The 25,096-nt window shown below is 36.5% G+C and overlaps 1 protein-coding gene across 1 annotated transcript in view; it reads left to right on the top strand.

The window, feature by feature from the left end:
• The first annotated feature begins 4,571 nt into the window (after positions 1–4,571).
• myo16 (myosin XVI) overlaps positions 4,572–25,096 on the top strand; it is a 140,182-nt gene continuing 119,657 nt past the window's right edge. The window contains exons 1-2 of the mRNA XM_031897042.1: positions 4,572–4,993; positions 22,368–22,631. Coding sequence (XP_031752902.1) covers positions 4,966–4,993; positions 22,368–22,631 — 292 coding nt within the window. The 5' untranslated portion in view covers positions 4,572–4,965. The remainder of the gene's footprint in view (positions 4,994–22,367; positions 22,632–25,096) is intronic.

Raw genomic sequence — 25,096 nt, 5'->3', positions numbered from 1 at the left:
CTAAACAACATTGCTTTACATACTGTATGCATTTCTTTAAAATATCAGATGTGTCTGGTATACAAAAAACAGATTAGACATGCATTGCCATTATGATTTTATTCATTCTTATTATATTATATTGGCCCAGTCATATTCATCTTCCAGTATGCCTTTCTAACTGCCAGTTCGCTAGTCTTTAAAAATAACCAAATAACAGTTTACATTTTTAACCAGAGATCTCCAAAAATTATATAACTCAGACTTGATTGCCAATAAAAACAAAAGCCTATTGTATTGTCTATAGCAAATTAGGAAAATATGACAATGAGGTACCATACTTCTTACTATCTATAAACTCTCTATGATAGCTTGACCTTTGGATAATGGAGTGCATTTTTTGGATGGAGGGGTGCAAAACGTTATCCAAATTGGCTATTTATCCAACTGAATAGACCATGGGGCAAATGGTGTCAAATACAGTGTCTCAGATTAATTTTGTTCATAGGTTTTATTACCTCTATGGCTTTTAATACCTTCACTTCCTATTTCCCATTTTACTAGGCAGAAGCCTATGGGGCAGATTTACTAATCCACGAATCCGAAAGGGAAAAAATCGTATTGGAAACGAACATTTTGCGGCTTTTTCGTCGCCGTCACGATTTTTTGTATTTGTCGCGACTTTTTCGTCACCATCGCGACTTTATTGTATTTTGCGCAACTATTTCATTACCGTCGCAATTTTTTCGTATTGAGCGATTGTAAATGGCGTAATAACCAATCCAATTTTTCCACGACGGTGATGAAAAAGCCGCTGAAAATATCCGAAAAAGTCGTGATGGCGACGAAAAAGTCGCGGAACATACGAAAAAGTTGCGACGGCAGCGAAAAAGTCGCAAAAATACCGATCATTACGAAAAAATGCATTCGGACGCCTTCAGACTGTTCGTGGATTAGTAAATCTCCCCCTATGTATCTACTTTAGCTTATTAGCATATTTCTTTTATTGGCCCATAGGCTCAGTGACCACTTCCTGTCACACTGTAATATAGTGTTTGAAAAGAGGTGGCATTTCCTCGTTCGCCTTCCACTGTTGTCATCTCTTGAGGGACAACCCTTCTAGTATAAGTTTGGAACAGTGACCCCGTGAATGCGGTTTAGGGGCCGATTCACTAAAGGCAGAAAAAACGAGTGATATTTATAGCATGCGTTAAAGATATTATCACTTCTTATATTTTGCAAATTAATGATCAATTCACTAAAAGGACACTTGTCAGAATTAAGAAACAATGTTATTGTCGTTATTTATCTGGCGATGACATATTTTTAAGCATTATTTTAAAGCATGCAATATATTTATGCATTATTTTTAGCACGCGATATTAGCGCACACTATTACACACGTAAGCATTACTTTCTGAAAACATCACTCTAGGATGATCACATACTTGAAAAAATCTGACTGCAAACTCCATCTTGTCACCACAGACAATCACCAGCTGCAATGTTGTTTAGTAACGCCTACTCCTGGGAGGTGTTAAGTTTCACAGTAATTATCGCCAAATTTTATGCTTTTAACGCTTCAAATATGTTTGTGAATTATGCGTTAGTATTATTTCTATTCGATAATTACCTCAATGCGATGGAAATAACGCTTTGCGAAAATCGGGATTTTTGCGAATGCGATATGAGTAGTAACGCATGAGAATCGGTACGTAATTATCGAAAAAACTTTTTAATGCATAAAACTATGCGTTAAGCGTTAACAGCCTTTAGTGAATCAGCCTAAGTCTGTTATAGAACTAGTTACTATAATAGCATGTTCTAGGAACATGAGGTAGTCAAGAGTAACAGGAAAGAGCAGCTTGTGTTCTAAGAAGGATTGATCACTAGAGGTAGCTCTCTAGTCTAATTGAAGGAAACACAGTACCAGGGCTGCATTTAGGTCCAGTACTGCTCTAGACACAGACCTACAGTAAATACACCCCTACATCATGCATGTGACGTCACGCGCAGCATACGCATGATGTCACACACACTGACATTGTGGAAGTGAGAGAGTCCTCGACCCTCTACCTTCTCATCCCCCAGCTCTGTTGCTGGATTTTTATTATAAATATGCCCCTGCGCAGCACTGAAGAGGAATCCAGGCTATATTGTTCTCCCTGATCCATTTCTGCTGTAGAGGATCCAGACCACATTTGCTAGAAAATTTGTGACACCTGCGCAAAAAATTGCAGTCATTGAGTAGTATCTCCCTAGATATAAATCTACTGTGACTGATATGTTATTTTTGTTATTCCCCCTTTCTATGGTATATATGCTTATGTTACCATCCTAAGAAAAGTATGATGGTATGTAACAAATAGTAGACAGACGTAGGAGGCTGTTTCTTTTTAAAGCTACTCCTGTTAACAATACAAGTAAAAAAAAAACAAAAAAACAGTTGGATGAGAAGAACAGATAACAGAGGCATATTTAAAAATATAAAATATTTATAGCTGTGTGAAATGTGAAGCTAAATTACACACCACTACCATATTAAAGCAACAGTAACCCCAAAAAATGAAAGTGTTTTAAAGTAATTAAAATATAATGTACAGTTGCCCTGCTCTGGTAAAACTGGTAAGTTTGCAACAGAAACGCTACTATAGTTTATATAAATGAGCTGCTATGTCAACACGGGGGCAGCCATTGAAGCTGGAAAAAGGGAGAAAAGGCACATAGCAGATAACAGATAAGCTTTGTAGAATATAATGGGGTTTTAACTGTTACCTGCTAAGTAACCTGTGCCTTTTCTCCTGTAAATGGCTGCCCCCGTGGCTGCACAGAAGCTTTATTTATATAAACTATAGTAGTTTTTCTAAGGAAAACACACCAGTTGTACCAGTACAGGGCAGCATTACATTATATAGTAATTACTCTGAAATTACACTTTCATTTTTTGGTGTTACTGTCCCTTTAACTTAATGCTACACTATGTAGAATCAGCTGTATTTTTTTGGCACAGTAAAAAACTCTGGTGTAAAAAGCTTTTTTTTAAAATTGGTGTAAATCAAAATAGACACCTTTATAAATTGCACCACTGTTTTACGCAAGTCTTTCTCCCCATCTCCACTGACTTGAATGGATTACACCAGCTCTGAAGTAGTGTACAATAATGTGATACAACAGTACATTTAAATGATATGTGGTGTTTTGTACTACTTTGTGTTCAACAACTTTACTTGTATACAAAACTGTAGCCTTTACATTTTATTAAAAAAAACATAAGCATTGTGGAATACACATTAAAACATACACTTTTATAAATATCACCAGTTTTACCTTTGTCATAAATTCTGCCTGCTGATATAGGAAATTATGATATAATAAGGAGCATTACACACCTTTATAAATATCACCTTTATTTGATATATTATACACTATTGGTTGGTGTAAAACATTTTACATGTGCACCATAGAGATGGACTAGGACTTTAACATTGTCTGCTAAATATTTTTCTAACATTACCCCAACACACACACACTCACACATGTATTTTGCTTTGGTCGGTAGGAACACTATGTTTTGGTATTCCCCATAGAGACATCCCGAGTTGTTCCTAAACAGTTTCATTCCCTTGTTCCTGATAGAATGGACGATGGCAAAAAATGGATAATTTTTTTTCCTGTTTAATGTTTTTTTGTGTACTATTTAATATGCACATAAAGGCAAAAAACAGTTCTGAATGGATCATAGAATAAAGATAAAAATCCGTGAAATCAATTGCAGACCTGCTGAGTAGTGACAAAGGGTGCTTTCGCATTTGGTGAGATGCACCGAAAAAATATAACAGCCCAGTATGAGCGAATGCATGTTATGGATGTTTGATTGATCAATATTTCCTCCTTATCCTGGTTTGCAATACATAAATCATAATGTATTTTCTGCCCAAACTATTATATATATGTAATATGTATTCAATGCCTTTAAATATGTAGTACTTCTCATATATAATACACATCAGCAATTCTCTGATAGGAGAAATACCAAAATGTCTGTGCATTAAGATTCTGTCTATGAACAAAAACATGTCAGATTTTATCAGAGATCATGGGAACAGAAGAAATGCATGTGTAAGCAACTATCAGAAATGCAGCCGTCGCTGGCTCATAAATAATTTTCACATAATTTATAATAATCAGAATGAAATTGGGAGGATATATATATATACTATAACTTCAGTAGCCTATAGGTTTAATAATTTGGAAAGTGCATGCTAATATAACACAGACACGTATACTGGAGTTCTGAACTTTTCAATATAAATAATCATTCTGACAAATGGATAGAACCCCCTTCCCCATACACACATACATGCACAGAGAGAACAAATGATCAGAGAATGTCTTAAACAGCTGCTACAAATGGTCTTGTCACAGAACAACTGGCACTGGTTAAAATAATCTGTATTAAGAAGTCAGGAGTCAAGTCATATTTGGCTAAATATAAGATTGACTGTTTAGATTCCACACGCCCCCTTTCCCTGCAACTTAATGCAATCAAGCAGCCAATCTTACTTTGCTTCCATCCGAACACCATTGCTAAGCTATTAACAGACAAGACTGTGAACACCGCAGTGCTGCAGCAGAGGCAGCAGCAGCAGAGCACCTCTGATCTGGCAGAATGAGCCTGCACACCAGTTATAGACATCTTTTCCCAATGATGTAAGATTAAGGGCTGTGCATATAAAATATATAACCACAAAAGCACGTGCAGTGACTATGGTTCAAGACACAGACGGCTACGGTAACTTCAGCAAGCAGGTGAAAATGAATAGAAAGGCTCTTCAGTATCCTGGAATATAAACTGCACTAAATTATGCATGGCAAGGTGAACTGGATACCTGATCAAGGGATCTAAATAATGCACATTTATACACAAGAGTTCTAACAGAAGAGAATGCAGAACACTGTACCAAAGCTACCATTTGAGGTTAAAGAATGTCTCACTATCATTTTATCAAATGCTGTAAGTACCGATCTTTAAGTCTTTTCCTTATTTGCAGTGAGTGTTTTTTGGTTCTCAGTATTCCTAATATTGTAATGGAGCTTAAGCTTAAATTTTCAGGAGCAGGAGGGTTTTTTTGTGTGTAACTGCAGTGTATGGAATGTTTCAGCAATGCTAAAATATGCTGCACCTATCTACTCTAGTAAGGAACATGTGTGCAGAACGTGCTTGTCACTGAAATACATATCTGATTGTAGCCTTCAGAACTAAAATAATTGCTTAACAATAACATATACTTGTATGCTGACAACACACAAAACAGCGTAAGCTATATATACATAAATATCTCGATATAAATATGTGTGTTTTTTTTGTTAAATGAAACAAGTGATTGAACAACTTATGTTTTGGAAATGCAATTAATATGTTATTCAGTTTGTCCTTATTTACTGATTTCAAGGTCATTCACAATAATCTCCCACTGCAAATGATCATTCAGGTAGATATTTGCTGAAAACAGAACCTTGACTGGTGTGAATGATGTGCAAAGCCCCTGCGGTTCAGGGAATGTTGATACCTTAAGCTTTAAAAGATATCTTTTTCAATTTCATTCCCAAATTTTCTTCTGATTGCATTTGCATGTTAAAATTTCTACATGCAAAACAGCTTCATTTATTTGTTAAAGAATGGGCTTTCTTTGGAGAGGGGCTTGAAAATAAAGGGTAGTAGTCCACATTGGTTTGGGATAGATGTGGTGTTAAAGCACATATAATGGCATGTATATATTACAGGTATGGGACCTGTTATCCAGAATGCCCTGGACTTAGGGTTAGGTTTACTAATAAATCATTTAAACATGAAATAATGTTGTAGCTTTATAGGGATCAAGTACAAGGTTTTGTTTTATTATTACAGAGAAAAGGGAAATCATTTTTAGAAAATTTCATTATTTGATAAAAATGCAGCCTATGGGAGATGACCTTCTTGCAATTCAGAGCTTTCTGGATAACAGTTTTCCAGGTAACAGATCCCATAACTGACAGCCTACATTATATGCATATATAACTATGCAATATATCCTCCCTAAGTACCATAAAAACCCTCCAATTACCCCCAGCCCCTATATCTGGGGGGAGGGTGAATTGTAGGTCAGTACTCCTCCTGGGGCCCCACTGCAGACATGGGGTCCATTTACACATCATTATACCACAGGTGGGAAATTAGATACAACTAATAACATTAACACTTGTACTCTGTATGTCTATATGGAACCTGCAATACCCATAGCGTGGCTTGTATAGTTATAGCCTTCCATGAAGTGTGCGCTTTCTACTCAGTAGTGTGTTACTCTGACTGTGGTCTGTGCTCAGATCATAATGCCCAGTGCATTCTTTCATCTGAAAATGCTCATAATAACCTGTGCAGCAAAGGAGATTCTGCCCTCCAGACACACATGCAGAAAACATGAACTGTATGCACAACCAAGGGGTATATTTTGCCCAGCAATTCAGTGCTGCCTTGTTTTAGAGAATACAGAAAAAGAGAGTTATGCTTGTTACTAAATAATTCTTGGTTCATTAAAGGGGGTGTTTTATCTTAAAATAAGTGTTTGGTATGATGGCACAGTGGTGTTTAAAGATGTAGTTGATTATTAATTATAATATAATTACAAACTATTAGACATATGTACCTTTGGGCTTCACTTTGCTTTTTTGGGGAGCTATTGTACATAGTTCTTTATATATCTAGAGTAAAACTCATTTCCCAAGGAATTCAGGATGTTCTATCTGGCATTCCCAAGATTTGTTGCAACCTAGTCTACACACGTCCAAGCAAGCATACCAATAACTTGCCTGCAATTTTAAGAGGTGCAACCTCACAGAGGCTTTGCATGCTGCACCTCCTTTTATAAAATAGCCCTGTCTTTAATTCATTTGCTAATATCATTGTCAGCAATTTTTGTGTAGTAGTTTTGCTTAAAGGCTCGTACTTACTGCAGGGGAGCGCAGGAAGAAATGCACCCGATTCTTCCTTATGGGGCTGTACTAACACAGGTGCATGTAAGAGCTAAACACAACTGGAACGCAACATGCCCTAAGGCTAATGTCAAACGAGGAGCTTTTGTTTGTCTGTGATTATCTCCCATAGGTGCACTTGCAAAGGCCTCTGCAGTTTTTGGCCTGAAATTTGTTTTGCGATTTGCACTTGCAACACCACTTCTACATACCACTTCTACATATTTCCTATTCATGTCAAGTAAATGGGAGTTTTAAGAAAATGATCATGGCAGCTGTAAAGGCAACTGAATTACAGCAGGTGGAAGGCACCCTATGTCATATTGGCAAATTTGCATTTACCCAATTCAAGTGAAGAGGAGCTGTGGGAGGCATTTGAGTGAAATTTTTATCCTTGAAACTTGATGTTTCAAAGGGATCCCATTTGGCACTTTAATTTTTGTGCAATGTATTTGAGGTTCTTAAGTATAACTTAAATTTACATGACAGCTTTATAGATACTGTAAATCTTTTGACCTACAGCATGTGATCTTGTTTGGCCCAGCCTATTCAAATGTCTAAAAAGCACCCAAAACCTCCTCCTATAGCCCCCTACTCAGAAACTGCATTTCCCATTCAAGTTAACAGTTTAGTGCTTTTTAGCTATTTAAAATTGATAGGGCAAAGACCTGTCATATGTGCCATTGGCTTTATACATTTATACTATACTGCTTAAACTTTTTTCTAGATAAGATGTGGTTATATGCAAAATAATTTTTTTATTTCAATTGCTAGCCATTCAATGAATTGGGGTGAAGTTGATTAAAAAAGTAATTATGTAATGGTACATCAAACAATGGGTTAGTTCACCTTCTGGGCAACCTACCATGTAGGGTATCAGTTATATCAACACCAAAATAGCAACATATGGCAAATCCATCCAGTTCAGCTTTTTATTATACCAATGATATGCTTTCTTCAGCTATGTGCACATTAACATTTCAAGCTTTCATTAAAAAAAAAAAAAAAAAACTCCCTAGTTCAATTACTAATTATTTTATTTATTCATGATAATGACAAATTCTTTATAGAAATTTCTATATCATGAGTGTAAATAAGGCCTTAGACTGCTGAGGACAGACTGTGCAGAAATAAAAAAAACTCATTAGCAAAATTGATCTTGATTATTTTATTGCAGGTTGAGGAGAGAACATATGATGTTTTTCCTACCTTCAGCTTTTATATATTACAAGCAACTTTTAGGATGATTCATTTATATCCTTCAAGGGAGTAGGACTAAAGGTGTATTGTCCTAATTAAATCCTAAAGTTAGTTTAGGTTTATTGTTTACTTATGTATCTATTTTCAGCATGGTTCAAATCAAAATGTAGGGTATGGAAGGGTTATTGGGCTTTGATTTAATAACTATATTTTCAAACATGTAATAAATGGATATTTGTGCTCAATCAAATGCATCCACCCAGGCTTTAAAGTGCTTTTTTGCTGATTTTCAAACTTAGATGCTAAATTGCAAGTGCAGTTGCCAATAGAAATCAATCAGCAGTAAGTTTTGAACTGGAAGTTAGAAAATGAAAGCAAAGACCTGATCAGTTGCTACTGGCAATTACAGTTGTGCAAGTTAGTACCTGTGTTAATAAAGAACCAGGTGCATTATTAAATAAATATTATACAGAACCTTTATCCTGGGCTCAATAGAATATATATTAATAATACAAAGGGATCCACACATCACACAGAAAGACATTTGAATTATCACCAAAATGTATTTGCCCATGAATATCCTGTAAAGTATACCCTTATAAATGGTACTTAGTGATGTCATCAGTAATAATTGGTGCTTAGCAATGTCATTCCTGTCATGTGACACACTGCAACTTGTGTATTATAATGAATAATGTGCCCCCTTTTGTAAAATATGAGGACATTAGAAATCATCTCAGAGTTCCATGACCTGTATAAAAGCACTCAGCCTTCGGCCTCATGCTTTTATATAGTCATGGAACTCCTCTGTGACTTCTAATATCCTTATATTTTACAATAGGGGGTTTATTATTTACTATATATTGTGGCACATTGTTTATGTAAACTGTTCTGGATCAACACTAGGATTCTGTCAAATGTAGTTGGGCATCATGGACTTCATTTTTGAACAATAAATACGTGTCATGCATGTATGAATGTATAAAAAGATAGAATACTGTCCAGTGAAGTAATAACAGTGCCTCAGAATTGGGAAGGCACATCTGTCATACAAGTGATCAGGCAGCAATTGTGGAGGTGTGTCATACTTCAGGCAAATCCCATTATCTACAATAGGTAGTGATTAAAGACTTTCAGACACATTTTGTCTCCACTACTTTTGTGGAGAAAGGTTGTGGGTACTGATATATAGATGATCTAGTCTAACATTAACCTAAGGCACCAACTGTAAACGTGATATATTTGGCAGCATGTGAAATGGTTATTACAGGGGAGAATCAGAGGTGGTAAGCTGCAGCAGTTAGTGCAGATATTTCCACTACTAGAAGTACTACAGCTTGGACAATGGCCTCGCTGATGCCAGAATTAATATATTCTTTTTAAAATATAATGTTCTATTTTGTGCAAGTGTTTCTCCATTTTTGCACTATTGATTACAATCTGCTCATTTTACTAGTCTGTGGAATGTAAATGAACTTGTCTCCCTACTGCCTTTGAATTATAATTTACCTGCAGATGATACAGATCTGTTTAATCTTTGCTGTTTATAAGCAACAGAGACCTCTGGAGATTGAAGAGCACTTTCTCTACAATTATAAAGAATTACAACACTTGTTTCAAATGTCCTTTGCCTGTATTTTATGTGGAAATAAGAAAATTGCGTATGTCCTTAGTACTTGGTGGCATTTGTTTAAACACATTTGCATTGCAGTGCAGTTAACATGTTTCCCAGTGGGTCTGTACCCATAGGAATGCCGATCAACACTAAACACAATCAAATCTGAAAAAGAGCAGTTTTTATTGCACTCAGCATTGATCTCTGTTGACTGTGCATCGTCAATTGTGTCGGCCTTTTCTTTTAACCTAAAAGGAGTTCCCAAACTACCTTTGCCAACCCCCACCCCAGGAGGCAATAAGGACAACCAGGCTGGGATAAAAACAGGCCACAGCTTTATTAACAAATTACTGTTAAGATTTTACAATAAGAATCAACATTGTATCAACATTATATTAACATTATATCCCCACCCGGAATGCTTGCCCACCGGAAGACCACCACCAACTGGGCTACCTGCCATGTCGGCCGCCTGTCACAGGAGCAACAGGTGGCCAAGTGGGAGCAGGTAACCATAAAACCACCATCCTGGGACCCTTGTCCGAGGAAACCACATCCACCTTGGCACACTTGTGCCTAAAACTGGGGCATAAGCCCCCACCCCTGGCAAGTATTCCTCTGCAGCTGTGACAATAAGGCATACGTATCCAATTACAATGCCCCCACCTGTAAACTTACCACAAAAACCAGGGCGGGAGGGTTGGATGTTGCTTGTCCTCTGCTCCAACCGGAAAAGGTAGGAACTTCCTTTTCCTGCGTTCCCTATACCCCATTGTCTCCTCCTTCTGCCTGTTAACTTCCTATTCCGGGCATCCAGCAGTTAACCCTATACTGCCCTTCCCCCATCTCTATCCCTTGCACGTGCCTGACTTTCCTCACCCAGTCAAGGCCCTTCCTTTTAATAAGTCCGAGCCCCATTCCGTGGGAAAAGATCCACAAAGAAATATTTAAAAATTTAACTCAGGTGTTGTTGTGCATAGATCAACATTTGAAATATTCAGTGACTGCCATATGGATATATATCTTTATTCATCAACATGTGGCCAATCACTAACTGCTCATTGCCTCACTCTGTGCCTTACAAGGTATCCAAACCTAGCTGATATATGCAACTAAATTTCCTAGCAATTGCCCAATGACTCTTTCCAACCTAGATAAGATTAGTTGAATAAACAATGTGGCAGTCTGCATTTCAATTAAAGCTGGCCATACACGTGGCAATCTGACGATGTTTCGTGCGACCATCGGTCGCACGAAACATTGCCAGATGTGCCACACACCATTCAGGGCTGAATCGGCAGGTAAGGAGGTAGAAACAATAGGATTTCTACCTCCTTCTGCCGATTCAGCGCTGAAGGGAGATTTTGATGAGGCGCCTTCTATGGCGCCCGATCAAAATTTTCCAACTGGTCCGATCGGCGAGTCGGCCGATATCAGCTGCTTCCTGCGATATCGGTCGACTCGCCGTCATACCATACACGCACCGAATATCGTACGAAACGAGGTTTCGTACGATATTATTGGTGCGTGTATGGCCACCTTAAGATGCCTGACAAATACTTGAAAAAGTGTCATTGTAGGCAATGAGGAATGATATACGTCAATTTGCTGACATCTAAGTTATTGCAAATCCGTGTACTAAAGCTCCCAAAATCATCCAATGTACTAATGCCTTAAAGTGGACCTGTCACCCAGACATAAAAAGCTGTATAATAAAAGCCCATTTCAAATTAAACATGAAATCCAAAATAATTTTTTTATTACCACATCCATACCCATTATAAAAGCATTTAAAAATCCCAGCTGTCAATCATATATTGCCTGCCCCGCCTCTATGACTTAGGCATAGAGGTGGGGCAGAGAGTTACTTTCACTTTCAATTCAGAACTTTTTCGATGTTGCTGCTCTCCTCACATTCCCCCTCCCCCCCTTCACCATGTAACTGTGTAACCAGTGCATGGACATGGGCATCAGGCCCCTCCATACTGGCACAGAAACAAGATATTGGCAGAATGCAATGTCTGCTTTGATAACAGTGTCCACAAAATGGCCCCTGCCTGCTTGCTGCGATTGTGAATTCCAAGGTTGAAGAAACTAAGATTAAAATAATTTATATAGTGTAAGTAAAGTTTATTTAGCTTGAAAACCACAATAGAAAACAATTTGGAATTATTTCTTAAGGTGACAGGTCCGCTTTAAAGATGATAAACTGGACCATCTTCTCCATATGTGTAAACTTGCAGGAAACATTTTGAGACCATATTGTCCATATTGAAACTTGTTGAGACCATAAAGATCTTGTGCTGGAGACTTTGGAGTTAGGGATGCACCAAATCCACTTTGTCGGATTTGGGTGAACCCCCAAATCTTTTGTTAAGGATCTGGCCAAATACTGAACAGAATCTGAATCCTAATTAGCGTATGCCAATTAGGTTTTTGAAGGGTTTAATGAAAAAAAAAATGTCAACTTGTTTATGTGACAAAAAGTCATGTGATTTTTAGGATTCGTATTAGGTTCGGCCAGGAGAGTGGATTTGGCAGAATCCAAATCCTGATAAAAAAAGGCCTAATCCCAAACCGAATCCTGGATTCAGCACATTCTTTGAGTCGATGTAGTCTTTAATGGATGTGATTTTCAGCCTAATTTATATCTAACTGGTCAGGCACTTATCAGTCAGGCATTGTTTTGGATCCCTTAATGTTCCAAAGGTTGCCAGCCCAGTCAAGAATTTATTTATATATCTATTGCTCATGAAATACTATTTTATAATCTTTTAATAAGATTTACATGTACTGGAACACCTGGTAATAGTAACTATAATATTATCTCCTTTAATGTTTGTAGCAAAAACAGCCATACATGGGGCAAACAAAACCACTCAAATTCATGAAAGGCAAACTTTAGCACCATACAAGTAACTGGATTCAATTAGTAGAGTAGTACAGGAGATTTTGAGAATACAGAATCAGAAAAATAAAAGTTTCACAACAGACTAATCACAAAAATGATATCAATAGTAAAAACATTTGGCTTGCAACTGTAGCTCTATTTAAAAAATTGACATATTTTGTTAACAAAACACTTTTAATGAATTCATTAGTGACTTGGGTAAGCAATGTATCCATTTTTGCTGATAATACAAGATAAGGCAGACAAATTCTTATTTCTAGTAGTGATGAGCAACATTTTTCGCAAGGCATGGATTTTTGGCAAAAAATGTTTTGCAATCGGCAGATTGTTTCGCAAAACAGGCGCAAAAATAAGCAGCAGAAAAATTTTCGCACAACAAAAAAAAGTCACACGGCTCCAAAAAATTATGCATGTAAATAAAAATTTGTTGCGCATGTCAGTTTTTTGCTGCATGCGACAATTTTTTATTGACGTACGCCATTTTCGTGTTTCTCTAACTTTCTGCTGTTTCACAAATCTCAACGTTTCTTGAATTTTCCCCCAAAGTGAAACGGGACAGATTCGCTCATCGCTAATTTCTAGGATGTGCCATTTTTACAGGGGGGTCTGGACAAGATGGCAGTCTGGACTGCTAAGTAGCAAATTAAGTTCAATGTGGATAAATATAAGATTATGCATTTGGTTTCAAAAATTCTAAATGACTTTTACCCTTTATGGGATTAAATAAGCAAATCCTTAATATATAATAAACTAATCTGTAGCAAGCAATGCTAGTCAGAAGTAGGAAGGGTCAGAATTGTATTATCCTGTATTAAGAGGTATAGATTCATAGGAGGAGAGGGTTATTATTTCCTATGACAAAGCACTTATCTTTAATGCTTAAAACGAATATTATTGAGACAGAGAGAATCTAACGAAAAGTGAATAAGATAATAAAAGGTATGCAAGGACTTTTAATAAGCAAAGGTTGGCCATGTTGTTGTCATGTTGCCATGTAAGGGGGTTAAGATAACTCTGTGTAAATATACAAGGGTCTGTATACAATAAACTCTCTGATGCTTTATTAAAAAGTAATACCTCCAGATGTGAAAAGGGTTTTTTACAATGAGAGTGGAATGTGGAACTTTCCCCCTAAAGTGGTTGTACAGGTATGGTACCTGTTATTCAGAATGCTCGGGACCTGAGGCTTTCCAGATAAGGGGTCTTTATGTAATTTGGATATCCATACCTTACATCTACTAAAAAAATCATTTAAACATTAATGAAGCCCAATAGGATTGTTTTACCTCCAGTAAAGATTAATTAAAGAATGATATCTTAGTTGGGATCAAGTGAAATGTACTGCTTTATTATTACAGAAAATAGGAAATCATTTGTAAAAAATTGAATTATTTGATTAAATTGGAGTCTATGGGATACAGCCATCCTATAATTCTGAGCTTTCTGGATAACGGCTTTCCAAATAACGAATCCCATACCTGTAGTGACAGATGCCGTTTTAGAAAGAAAATACAGTTAGTTACATTAACTTTCTGTATACAGTTAATCCAGGGAGTGGTCTAAATGCCCTCTTAGAATGAGGAAGGAATTGTTCCCTCTTTAAAGGATTTTTATCCCATCCCCCCACCAAGAGCCTTCAAGTGGGGTTTTTTGTTGTTTTTTTTGCCTTCCTCTGGATCAACTAACAGATACATTTCATTTATACAACATGGATGAACTTAATGGACACATGTATATTTTCAAATGTATCTACTAAGTAATTATGTAACTACGTAAGATTGCCTCCAACTGATCCTGGATAATAGACAATTACTTTACATTGTATAAAACAAGGGGGTATAAATGTTTATACACTAAGCTTACTTTCTAATAAAACAATCTGTTTAGCTATGCAATTTAACTCAGTATTTGTCACAGATGCCACATTTCATAATAGGATCTGACCCTTCAAAAGGAAGCTGCCACTGAGCAGCCTTTGCAAGGCTACTCTAAATCCTCTGGCTAGAGATAAGAATTTTAAACATGTTAGTTTTGAATTCATATTTAAATATTTATGTTATCAAATACTATGTGAGCTATAGGAACCTATTTAACATGACTTAAGCTATTGATTTTAAGGATTTAATTAAAACATAACTAATACATTTCTATTTTTGTGACTATTAAAACAGCTAATTATAAAGTATAAGTCAGTTATCCCCATGATCACTTCCTCTGTAACATTTCTAATATAATTATTTCCTATAATTGTTCAGTATGTAGGGCAGCTGCGCTCGATAAGTAGTTAAAAAATTCAGTATACCACAATGACACCCAATAAAAGAAAACAACTAATTATCTCAGTTTTCAAGGACAGTGTCTTCCAGTTACAAACATTTTGAATCAGTCTATTTTAAAATGCATTGTTGATTAGATCAGTGTGTGTGTGTAACTAAGAGACTCCATTCTTTAACCTAAGAATATGCTTGCATCAGTAGTTGCTGCCCTTCCAGTTCATCCGATGATCGGGGGTAAAGATTGGTTCTGGGTAATTTAATGATACAGGTATGAAATCTATTGTCAAGAATGCAATTTGGATCATCATAGCTAAAGTATACTAAAATAAATATAACCATTAGGTAAACCCAATGTAGAAATGTTTTGTCACTAATATGGATTTATGGAGTTTAGTTAGGATCAAGTACAAGAGGTACTGATTTATTGTTACAAAGAAAGAGTGAATTGCTTATCCTTTAATTGAACTTGAGTCAGAATGGCGATGCTGGGCCATGTTCTCCACTAAAATAAAGGTCAGTTTTTTGCCACCAGTATGTGTTATTAGCCAAGATCAAAGCAATGGTAGCAGCTTCGAAACAGAGTTGTTTTTTGTTACCTGCCCATTGTTTTGTTGATAGACTGAGTAGGTTGCCTCTGCATGATCCCAGCTGCTGTGGAAATAAGTGGTTTTGATGGTTGAAATTACTCCAACTTGCCATGCAGCAATAAAGAGAGCCTAAGGCTTATTATGGCTGATGGGTAGTGATGAGCGAAATGTTTTCCTCCGGCATGGATTCCCTCTGAAATTCAGCATTCTGCCATTAGTGATTTTTTTCTGCAATAATTTAACACAACAAAAATCTGCAGAGTGAGGAAAAAGTTGTGGTCACATCAAAAAAGTCACAAAAAAGTCGCCGTTGCATCAAAAAGTTTTTGAGGTTTTACAAATTTATCGGCAAAGCAAAACGTCACAGATTTGCTCATCACTACTGATGGGATTTGTCAGTTTAACAAGAAAATGGCTTGCCTCGTGTCAAATTTATAATGAATATTAAAAAAATCTTTTTGTTTTTTTGAAAAATTGCAAGTCTACAGTTGGCAGAAGTCTCTCAGAAAGTAGGATTTCTTCTTTCTGGCTCCAAAACAGCAAATAGATGAGCGCGGTACTATCTTTTAATAATACTGTATTTTTCATTTTCCAAAAGACTTCCCTAAAACCTATTTTATCTATCAGTAACATTTCATAATGGGGAGAGTTCCCGATTTGTACCCTAATTGTAAACCCAAGACAACTATAGGTGAATCCCCTTAATTTAAATCTCAAGCGATGCCCTTGTATTTAGGATGCTAATTCACTTTAGTAGCATTTTTTTTTAGTTTTGCCTTTTAAGTATCTCTTCTCCAGTGACAACATAGTCAACTTGGGCATCCTATCATAGCAATGGAAACACACTAGTAAATTGTAAAATATGAAAGGATTCTGCTACACTGTTTTTTACATTTACTCTAATACATAGGGGATACCATGGAGAACAAGCTAGTAGTAGGCGATAAAAGGTTATGCTGACCCCCCAATTTTTTGTGTATAATCATTGGTGCAAATGCATAACAGTGTATTGCAAACCACTATTTTGCCTTGAGCTGTGATTTTATATGCAGATGCAAAAACTGTGATTTTGATGATTCAGGTTATAAAAAAAGGGTAGTCTTTACGCCTCCCTGACATGCCTGCAGGCATTATTTCCATTCAGCAAGAATTAAGTCACGTTTCTTAATACTAACACACACTAGCTTTACACAATCTTTTAGCTGCTGAACAGGAGAATGCAAATGAACAAGTGTGACAGACATAAGCATACTGAACACTTTGAAGTGAATTGTAGAGAATGCCATTTCATTTCTAACATAATGCTTTTTGGTGTGTTTAGGTGTATTACATTCTGAGGATGGAAATCATCAAAGGGAAGAATTTTATGGAAACTAAAATGTATGCATCATTGTAGAACACTGGGGTGCATGCTTTGTTGGTGATATATATATATATATATATATATATATATATATATATATATATATATACAGTGGTGTGAAAAACTATTTGCCCCCTTCCTGATTTCTTATTCTTTTGCATGTTTGTCACACAAAATGTTTCTGATCATCAAACACATTTAACTATTAGTCAAAGATAACACAAGTAAACACAAAATGCAGTTTTTAAATGAGGGTTTTTATTATTTAGGGAGAAAAAAAATCCAAACCTACATGGCCCTGTGTGAAAAAGTAATTGCCCCCTGAACCTAATAACTGGTTGGGCCACCCTTAGCAGCAATAACTGCAATCAAGCATTTGCGATAACTTGCAACGAGTCTTTTACAGCGCTCTGGAGGAATTTTGGCCCACTCATCTTTGCAGTATTGTTGTAATTCAGCTTTATTTGAGGGTTTTCTAGCATGAACCGCCTTTTTAAGGTCATGCCACAACATCTCAATAGGATTCAGGTCAGGACTTTGACTAGGCCACTCCAAAGTCTTCATTTTGTTTTTCTTCAGCCATTCAGAGGTGGATTTTCTGGTGTGTTTTGGGTCATTGTCCTGCTGCAGCACCCAAGATCGCTTCAGCTTGAGTTGACGAACAGATGGCCGGACATTCTCCTTCAGGATTTTTTGGTAGACAGTAGAATTCATGGTTCCATCTATCACAGCAAGCCTTCCAGGTCCTGAAGCAGCAAAACAACCCCAGACCATCACACTACCACCACCATATTTTACTGTTGGTATGATGTTCTTTTTCTGAAATGCTGTGTTACTTTTACGCCAGATGTAACGGGACACGCACCTTCCAAAAAGTTCAACTTTTGTCTCGTCGGTATTTTCTCAAAAGTCTTGGCAATCATTGAGATGTTTTTTAGCAAAATTGAGACGAGCCATAATGTTCTTTTTGTTTAAAAGTGGTTTGCGCCTTTTTTGCCCAGTGTCTTTCTTATGGTGGAGTCGTGAACACTGACCTTAATTGAGGCAAGTGAGGCCTGCAGTTCTTTAGATGTTGTCCTGGGGTTTTTTGTGAGTTGTCTTTGCGCTCTTGGGGGAATTTTGGTCGGCCGGCCACTCCTGGGAAGGTTCACCACTGTTCCATGTTTTTGCCATTTGTGGATAATGGCTCTCACTGTGGTTCGCTGGAGTCCCAAAGCTTTAGAAATGGCTTTATAACCTTTACCAGACTGATAGATCTCAATTACTTTTGTTCTCATTTGTTCCTGAATTTCTTTGGATCTTGGCATGATGTCTAGCTTTTGAGGTGCTTTTGGGCTACTTCTCTGTGTCAGGTAGCTCCTATTTAAGTGATTTCTTGATTGAAACAGGTGTGGCAGTAATCAGGCCTGGGGGTGACTACAGAAATTGATATTGAAATTGAAAATTGAAATTGATAAACCACAGTTAAGTTATTTTTTAACAAGGGGGGCAATCACTTTTTCACACAGGGCCATGTAGATTTGGAGTTTTTTTTCTCCCTTAATAACGTAAACCTTCATTTAAAAACTGCATTTTGTGTTCAATTATGTTATCTTTGACTAATAGTTAACGGTTTTTGATGAGCAGAAACATTTAAGTGTGACAAACATGCAAAAGAATAAGAAATCAGGAAGGGGGCAAATAGTTTTTCACACCACTGTATATATATATCTAAGAAAGAAATAAAGTGGCATTGTATAGATAGATAGTAAGATGGATAGGGAAATTGATGATAGATAGATAGATAGATGATAGATAGATAGATGATAGATAGATGATAGATAGATAGATAATGATATTGAACACATTGGTGAAATATTTAGGGGAATTATTTAGGTAAACTGTATGCAATGTCCCTCTCCTGTTCTGTCCCTTTATTGTTTTGCATGAAGGTGACTCAAATCTGAGACTTTGCTTAAACACTTCATTTGCCATGGGGGTCCTGTAATGGGTTCCTGCCTTGACTGTCTTTACTTCCTGTGGGTCACTGTCTTAGTAATAAAAAGGTCATAAGTGAAGGTCAGAGATAGAGACCAGAAGAGTAGCCCAGTCTTATCAAGTAGCCCCTCTCAGAGCCCCCCCATTTTCTTTAATAGCAATATTTGTACGTGTGATATGTAGAACTAAGTGTGATAGATCCATGCCCTCACTAATTTTTCATGATATGTATTTGAAACTTTAGATTTGGTTACTGATAACACGTCCTTTAGAAGTAATATTCTGTACATTTTGCTCAAACCACTTGTTGGCTTAAAGGAACAGTTCAGTGTAAAAATGAAACTGGGTAAAATAGATAGACAGTGCAAAATAAAAAATATTTTCAATATAGTTAGTTAGGCAAAAATGTAACCTATAAAGGCTGGAGTGAGCAGATGTCTAACATAAGGGCCAGAACATTACTTCCTCCTTTACTGCTAAGCTGTTTGCAGTCAGTAACCAATCAGTGACTTGAGGGGAGGCCATATTGGACATAAATGTTCAGTTGGTTTGCATTTGAATCTGACCTGCGTGCTCACAAACTAACTGAACAGTTATGTCCCATGTGCCCCCCCTAAAGTCACTGACTAACTAAGAGGTTAGAGAGTTGAAAGCAGGAAGTAGAGTTCTGGCTATTATGTTAGACATCTGCCCACTGAACTGTTACTTTAAGGATATTATAAAGAAACTCTTTTCATGCTGCATTTCAGTTGGGCTAAGGTCATTACTTGACCACTGCCAATAAAAATGTTTATTTTCTTCAGACTATTTTGTTGTTGCTTACTCATGACTTTAGGCTGGTGTTTCACTGCACAACTGTTATTTTGATATTAACACAAGGGTGTAAGGTGGCCATACAAAGGTGGCAGCTTTAAACTGACAATTTGGCCCCTTCAGACCGTGTTTGCTGCTTATGTGCCTGCATATGGGCCCTCCCCGATGGTTAAAAAATCCCATCAGATGGGGGCTCTTTGATGTAATCCTCTTCCTAATAGCCTGTGATCCAAATGATTTGATCAGCCCAATAGGTGGCCAAAGCCATATTGGGCAAAGCCCCATTCTTTTGACAACCTCACCCTGCTTAAAGACATATACATACATTACTTACAGAGGAAGCATTTGCACCTTATAGCAGAAATGATTCTGGTGCTTTCACCTGGGCTAATGAAATGGGCTGTATCTTATAAGGTATCAGTGATGAAAGGCTCTGTGGGAGGCTACAACATACAGTACATTGTAGGAAAAAAGGATCCTGAGGGAAAGGTTGTGACAACACTACCATGCACTACAGAAGAATACAGATATACTTGGAGGTAAAAACGTCCCCTGCTCAGTAATTATGAGGAAATACCAGCTCTATATCACTTGCAGGGGGTAACGAGAATTTTTAGGCCAACAGATGATCATTTTCATTAAAAACAGATTGAGACCAACAATATACCACACATAAAGTAGTATGAAATACTCTGAAATTCACTGCCAGCATATGTTGATTACAAATAAGTAAGTTTTGTTAGCTTCTAGATTCCAATATGATTATCCCATAGACACAAAAATGAGATGCCTCTAGATATATATATTTGGCATGAGGGAGAAATAACAGGTTTTTTTTTTGCAGTTATCACCTCCATGAAATCTTAATATATCAAGACCTTATCATCAGTTTGCAGACATTGTGATAAAAAAAAATTTAGTTGTTGCTTGATGGTAATCTTATCAAATGGAGGTATTAATTCACTTTGGCTGGGCATAGATGCCCAGACTGATTAACATTTACACTTTCCTGCCATTGCTTATGGCTATATATATATATATATATATATATATATAGTAAATAACGTACCCTCTTTTGTAAAATATATGGATGTTATTTCTTAGTGATGAAAACAAGACCAAAACGAGAGATTTCTCAACATTCTTATATTAACTTGTGCCTTTGGGGGGGAAATACAAACACACACACACAGTGCTTAGTAATTTCATTGGTTATAGTTGCATATATAGTCACATGACTCCCCCTGTTGTAAAATATAAGGATATCAGAAGTTACTGAGGACTTCCATGGCCTGTATAAAAGTAGAAGGGCGAGTGCTTTTTTATAGGGCATGGAATGCAGATTCTGCATCACTAAGCATCCATTATAACCAATTACATTACCAAGCACTGTGTGTTTGTATTTTCTCCTAAAAGCAATATAAGAATATTTAGCAATGAAGAAATGGTTAGCAATTCTGATTTTGTCTCTTAGATGGGTTTTATCATTTAGAAATGTTTTCATTTGATCCAATAGCACTTCTTGATTTTCGTTCTGACTCATGACAAGTGCAATAAACAGTGATAATAACTTGCTTCAGAAAAAATGCTTGAGCATAAACTAATAATATATTTATTATTTTTTTTATGAACTATGAGTTATAGACAATTATAATTATACGCTTTTCTGCAAATCTATTTTTGTTTTTGGGGATTAAATACTACTATGACCTTTCAAAATGCCCATTCAGATATTCCTGGTAGGAACCGAGGGCCATGCATTTTAGTTTGAATTTAGAATGTGTGGGTAGACAACTAACACAGATTAACAACACAGACAAGTTTGAACAGAACTATCTGTGAGATATGTTATTAAATGTTTATATGAAGGGCTTAGACCCAAAGGGAATGGTAAGATTAACAAGGCATGAGACATGTTGTTGACCTCCCTGCATAGGAACAACACAGAGCATACAAATGCTGCTCTAGCAGAGAATAAGTCACACAGGCAATAGGTAAGGTATCCCCAGCTACAGGGAAGGAAAGGCATCCCCAGAGTTACAGTACCTTAAAGAAGTAATAAGAGTAACAGGCCAATCCTTGCTCATCAGTATAATCTCATTCTTTTGATAAGATAAGGAATTCTATATACCTTATAATACAGGACACCTTGGGGGGAAATAGAGCTTGCTGCAGTGCGACAGAGTGAAATTCCATCGCTCTCTTTTCCCTTGTATTGGATTTTTAGTGACATATTTTTCTAAGGGTGAAAGTGAGAGTTCACCTTTTAAATACATGTGTCTAAAAAAACCATCCAAATGATTAATAATTAATAAATATGCCTCATCATTTGGAGGAATAACATGACTATAAATACATTATTAGGTAAACAAACCATCACTATACAATTGCTTAATGAGCCAAGCAGTAAGTACATTCTGTCATATTTTTAGGCTTTTGATGATCACAAGTGGTTATTGCCTCTTCAATGTGCACTGCAGAAAGTTTTATTGGTTGTGGCTGCTAGAAATATTTTACTGTACACATCAGTAGAATTAACTAAGCCTCTGCCTTGAACATAGGAAATGCTAATCTACATGAATTTATTTAATTCTCAAAATCATTTTTACTATCTCTTATTTTTGTTCTCTTGTTTTAGGCTGTTTTCAGCTTTGTAATGTTTTCCGATCACATGACATGGAAATTGACCAGTGTTTGCTGGAGTCCCTACCTTTGGGGCAGCGTCAGCGGCTGGTAAGGCGTATGCGCTGTGATCAAATTAAGGCATATTACGAAAGAGAAAAGGCTCTACAAAAACAAGATGGATACAAAAGAAGAAGCAAGCAAAGAAAAAATTGCAAAGTGCATTTTCCATTGTCTGAGAAAATACAAGATGCAATCATTCACCATAATGACAAAGAAGGTACATCCTCTTACTTTCATATATTCAGCAAGGCTGGTTGTTGAGCAGTTAATAGGTGACTGAAAAATAGTTATTTGTCCTTCACGGTACAATTCTACAAACACATTGCATTAGCCTTATGATTTGCTGACAGGTCTTTCTAATATACTATGACAGTATTGTACACTAAGACATAGCATTTGAGGTTATTTCCATTTTTAGCTGGTATCTGCTTGCAAGCTTTGTTCTAATGTTAACACTGGCACATATAAATTATTCATAATCATGGACAGCACACTTTGCTAAGGCATCTCCTTTTGAAGCATTATGATTTTACAGCGTAAGGGAGATTAGGTAAGCAAAATGCAGTATATTGTATTTTACATAGAGATAACTGAGTGTATGCAAATAATAATGTATGTATCTAGTTGGGTAATTGGTTTAATTAAGGTGCCTCCCACTCCCACTTGCTCCAATATCATAATTGTTATATCACCCACTTTAGCAAAATGTTTAGCTACAGGTAGTTTTATATTGCCCTTATGAATAGTAGACTGATGTTGACATATACAAGTTTTAGCTTCCAAAGTCTTCTCCATAAAAAGGAGGCCCCAGGGCATAAAACCATGTAAAGTGTCCCCTCAACTTATATATATGTCCTGTTCATGGATGGATAAAGCAACCATCCTTGTTCACATAGCAACATTGGTTGCAGCAGGAGATGCAGGGATACATCCCCCTGAACTTACTCCCCCAGAGGGTACGCTGCATGCCCGTCTTGGCCACACTACGTGATGGGACCGTGGATACCACCGTGGATACCACAACAAGTGTAATATGTAAATTGGTATGTAGCTTATGTTATTTTCTGGTTAACCCTTTAAGATGTGATTATCTTGTGATCATTTTGTATTCTCTTTATAAAGGTGCAAGTGTGCACCAAAACATTGCCATTGTTGGGCTGTGTTACATATAATATACTTTAAACTGCTTGTGAAAAATATCTTTTTAGAGCCAATGCTTTTTTTGATTATTTCTAGAAATATATATAATTGTAAAGAAGCAGTTTCCCACTCCTGCAACTTTATAAAATAGAAAACCTTTTATTATGTCAGACCAAAATCTATATTCTGGCTCTTGTCTTGTCTTCAATGTACATAAAGAGAAATTGTCAGCACACCACTTACATACATACTCTCAGAGGGTGCTTGAATTCCTCGGCTGCTCCCAAGCCTTTTTCCATGTATCTTTGCAAAGGGGAAGAAGCACACCACTATGCCGGCAATGCCTTTAACTCATTTATTTGCAGAAACAAACACCACAAGCTTTTGGGGATAACCCCTTCTTCAGATTGCACCTGAAGAAGGGATTACCCCCTGAAAGCTTGTGCTGTGAGTTAAAGCATTGCCAGCATATTGGTGTGCTTTTTCCCCTTTGCAAAGATACATGGAAAAAGGCTTGTCTTCAATGTAACATCCATTGTATATTGAATGGGTGTGATGTCAATTTGTACAATGGAAGATGATTGGTAATTGTGATGGGATATGCCTATTTTTGTATGTTTATTGAACAAATATGTAATTTTAGCCATGTTATTTTCAGAAAGACTCCAGAAAAGAGGTGAAATATGGATTTTGCCATGACATAATAAAAGTTTTTCTACATTTTATTCTCCCTTAAAAATGGGTGCCCAGAACCAAAAAAATTAATACATACAATGAAAGTGGTCCGCACTCCAAATATCCGAGTTTCTCAAAGTGCTTTTTTCCATAAATTTCACCAACATTTCAGCTCCTGCATGAGTCCTTTTTCAAGGTTGAAGAGGTTTCACGTTGGTGAAATGTATGGAATAAAGCACTGAAACCAACTGAAACACTGGTGGAATTTATGGAATAAATCACTTTGAGAAACATGGATATTGGAGTGTGGGTCTATTATCTGAAATGCTTGGGATCTGGGGGTTTCCAAAAAGGGGTCTTTCTCTAATATGGATCATACATTATATTTTACTAATATAATTTTACTAGTAAACATGAAAAAAGTTAATCAATTATATTTGATTTTTGCTAAAAATATGTAAAATATAATTTTTTTGTTTATAAACTGTAAGGTACAGCATATTGCTTATTATAAAATCCTATAACTGCATTATTTACTACAATGTGAATGAAATATATTATTGCATTTGGTTCAGTCTTTAACAAATCTTGCAGTGCTTGCCATTTATGGTTCAAAGACAACCAAAGTAAAAGCGTAAAGGGCAAACTGTGGCTAAATTACAGGCCCTGAAAGAGCATTTCGCAGAATTCATAAGTGTTTCTGTAAAGGTTTTCATGCTTTAGCAGAGCTGAAAATATCTGAAATTGATGTACTTTTTTTAGCTCTGTGTGTCTGGGGGGAAAGGTGTCATATTCAGTGGCATTTTCATTATTACCTGTAGAAATGGACAAAACCCAATCTTTTGGCTATAAAAAAAAATAAATTAC

The sequence above is a fragment of the Xenopus tropicalis genome, chromosome 2 (genome assembly GCF_000004195.4).
Source record: "Xenopus tropicalis strain Nigerian chromosome 2, UCB_Xtro_10.0, whole genome shotgun sequence".
In the NCBI taxonomy this organism is placed as follows: Eukaryota; Metazoa; Chordata; class Amphibia; order Anura; family Pipidae; genus Xenopus; species Xenopus tropicalis.
Note: the sequence above shows the minus strand (reverse complement) of the source record. Positions and strands in the feature narration are given on the sequence as shown.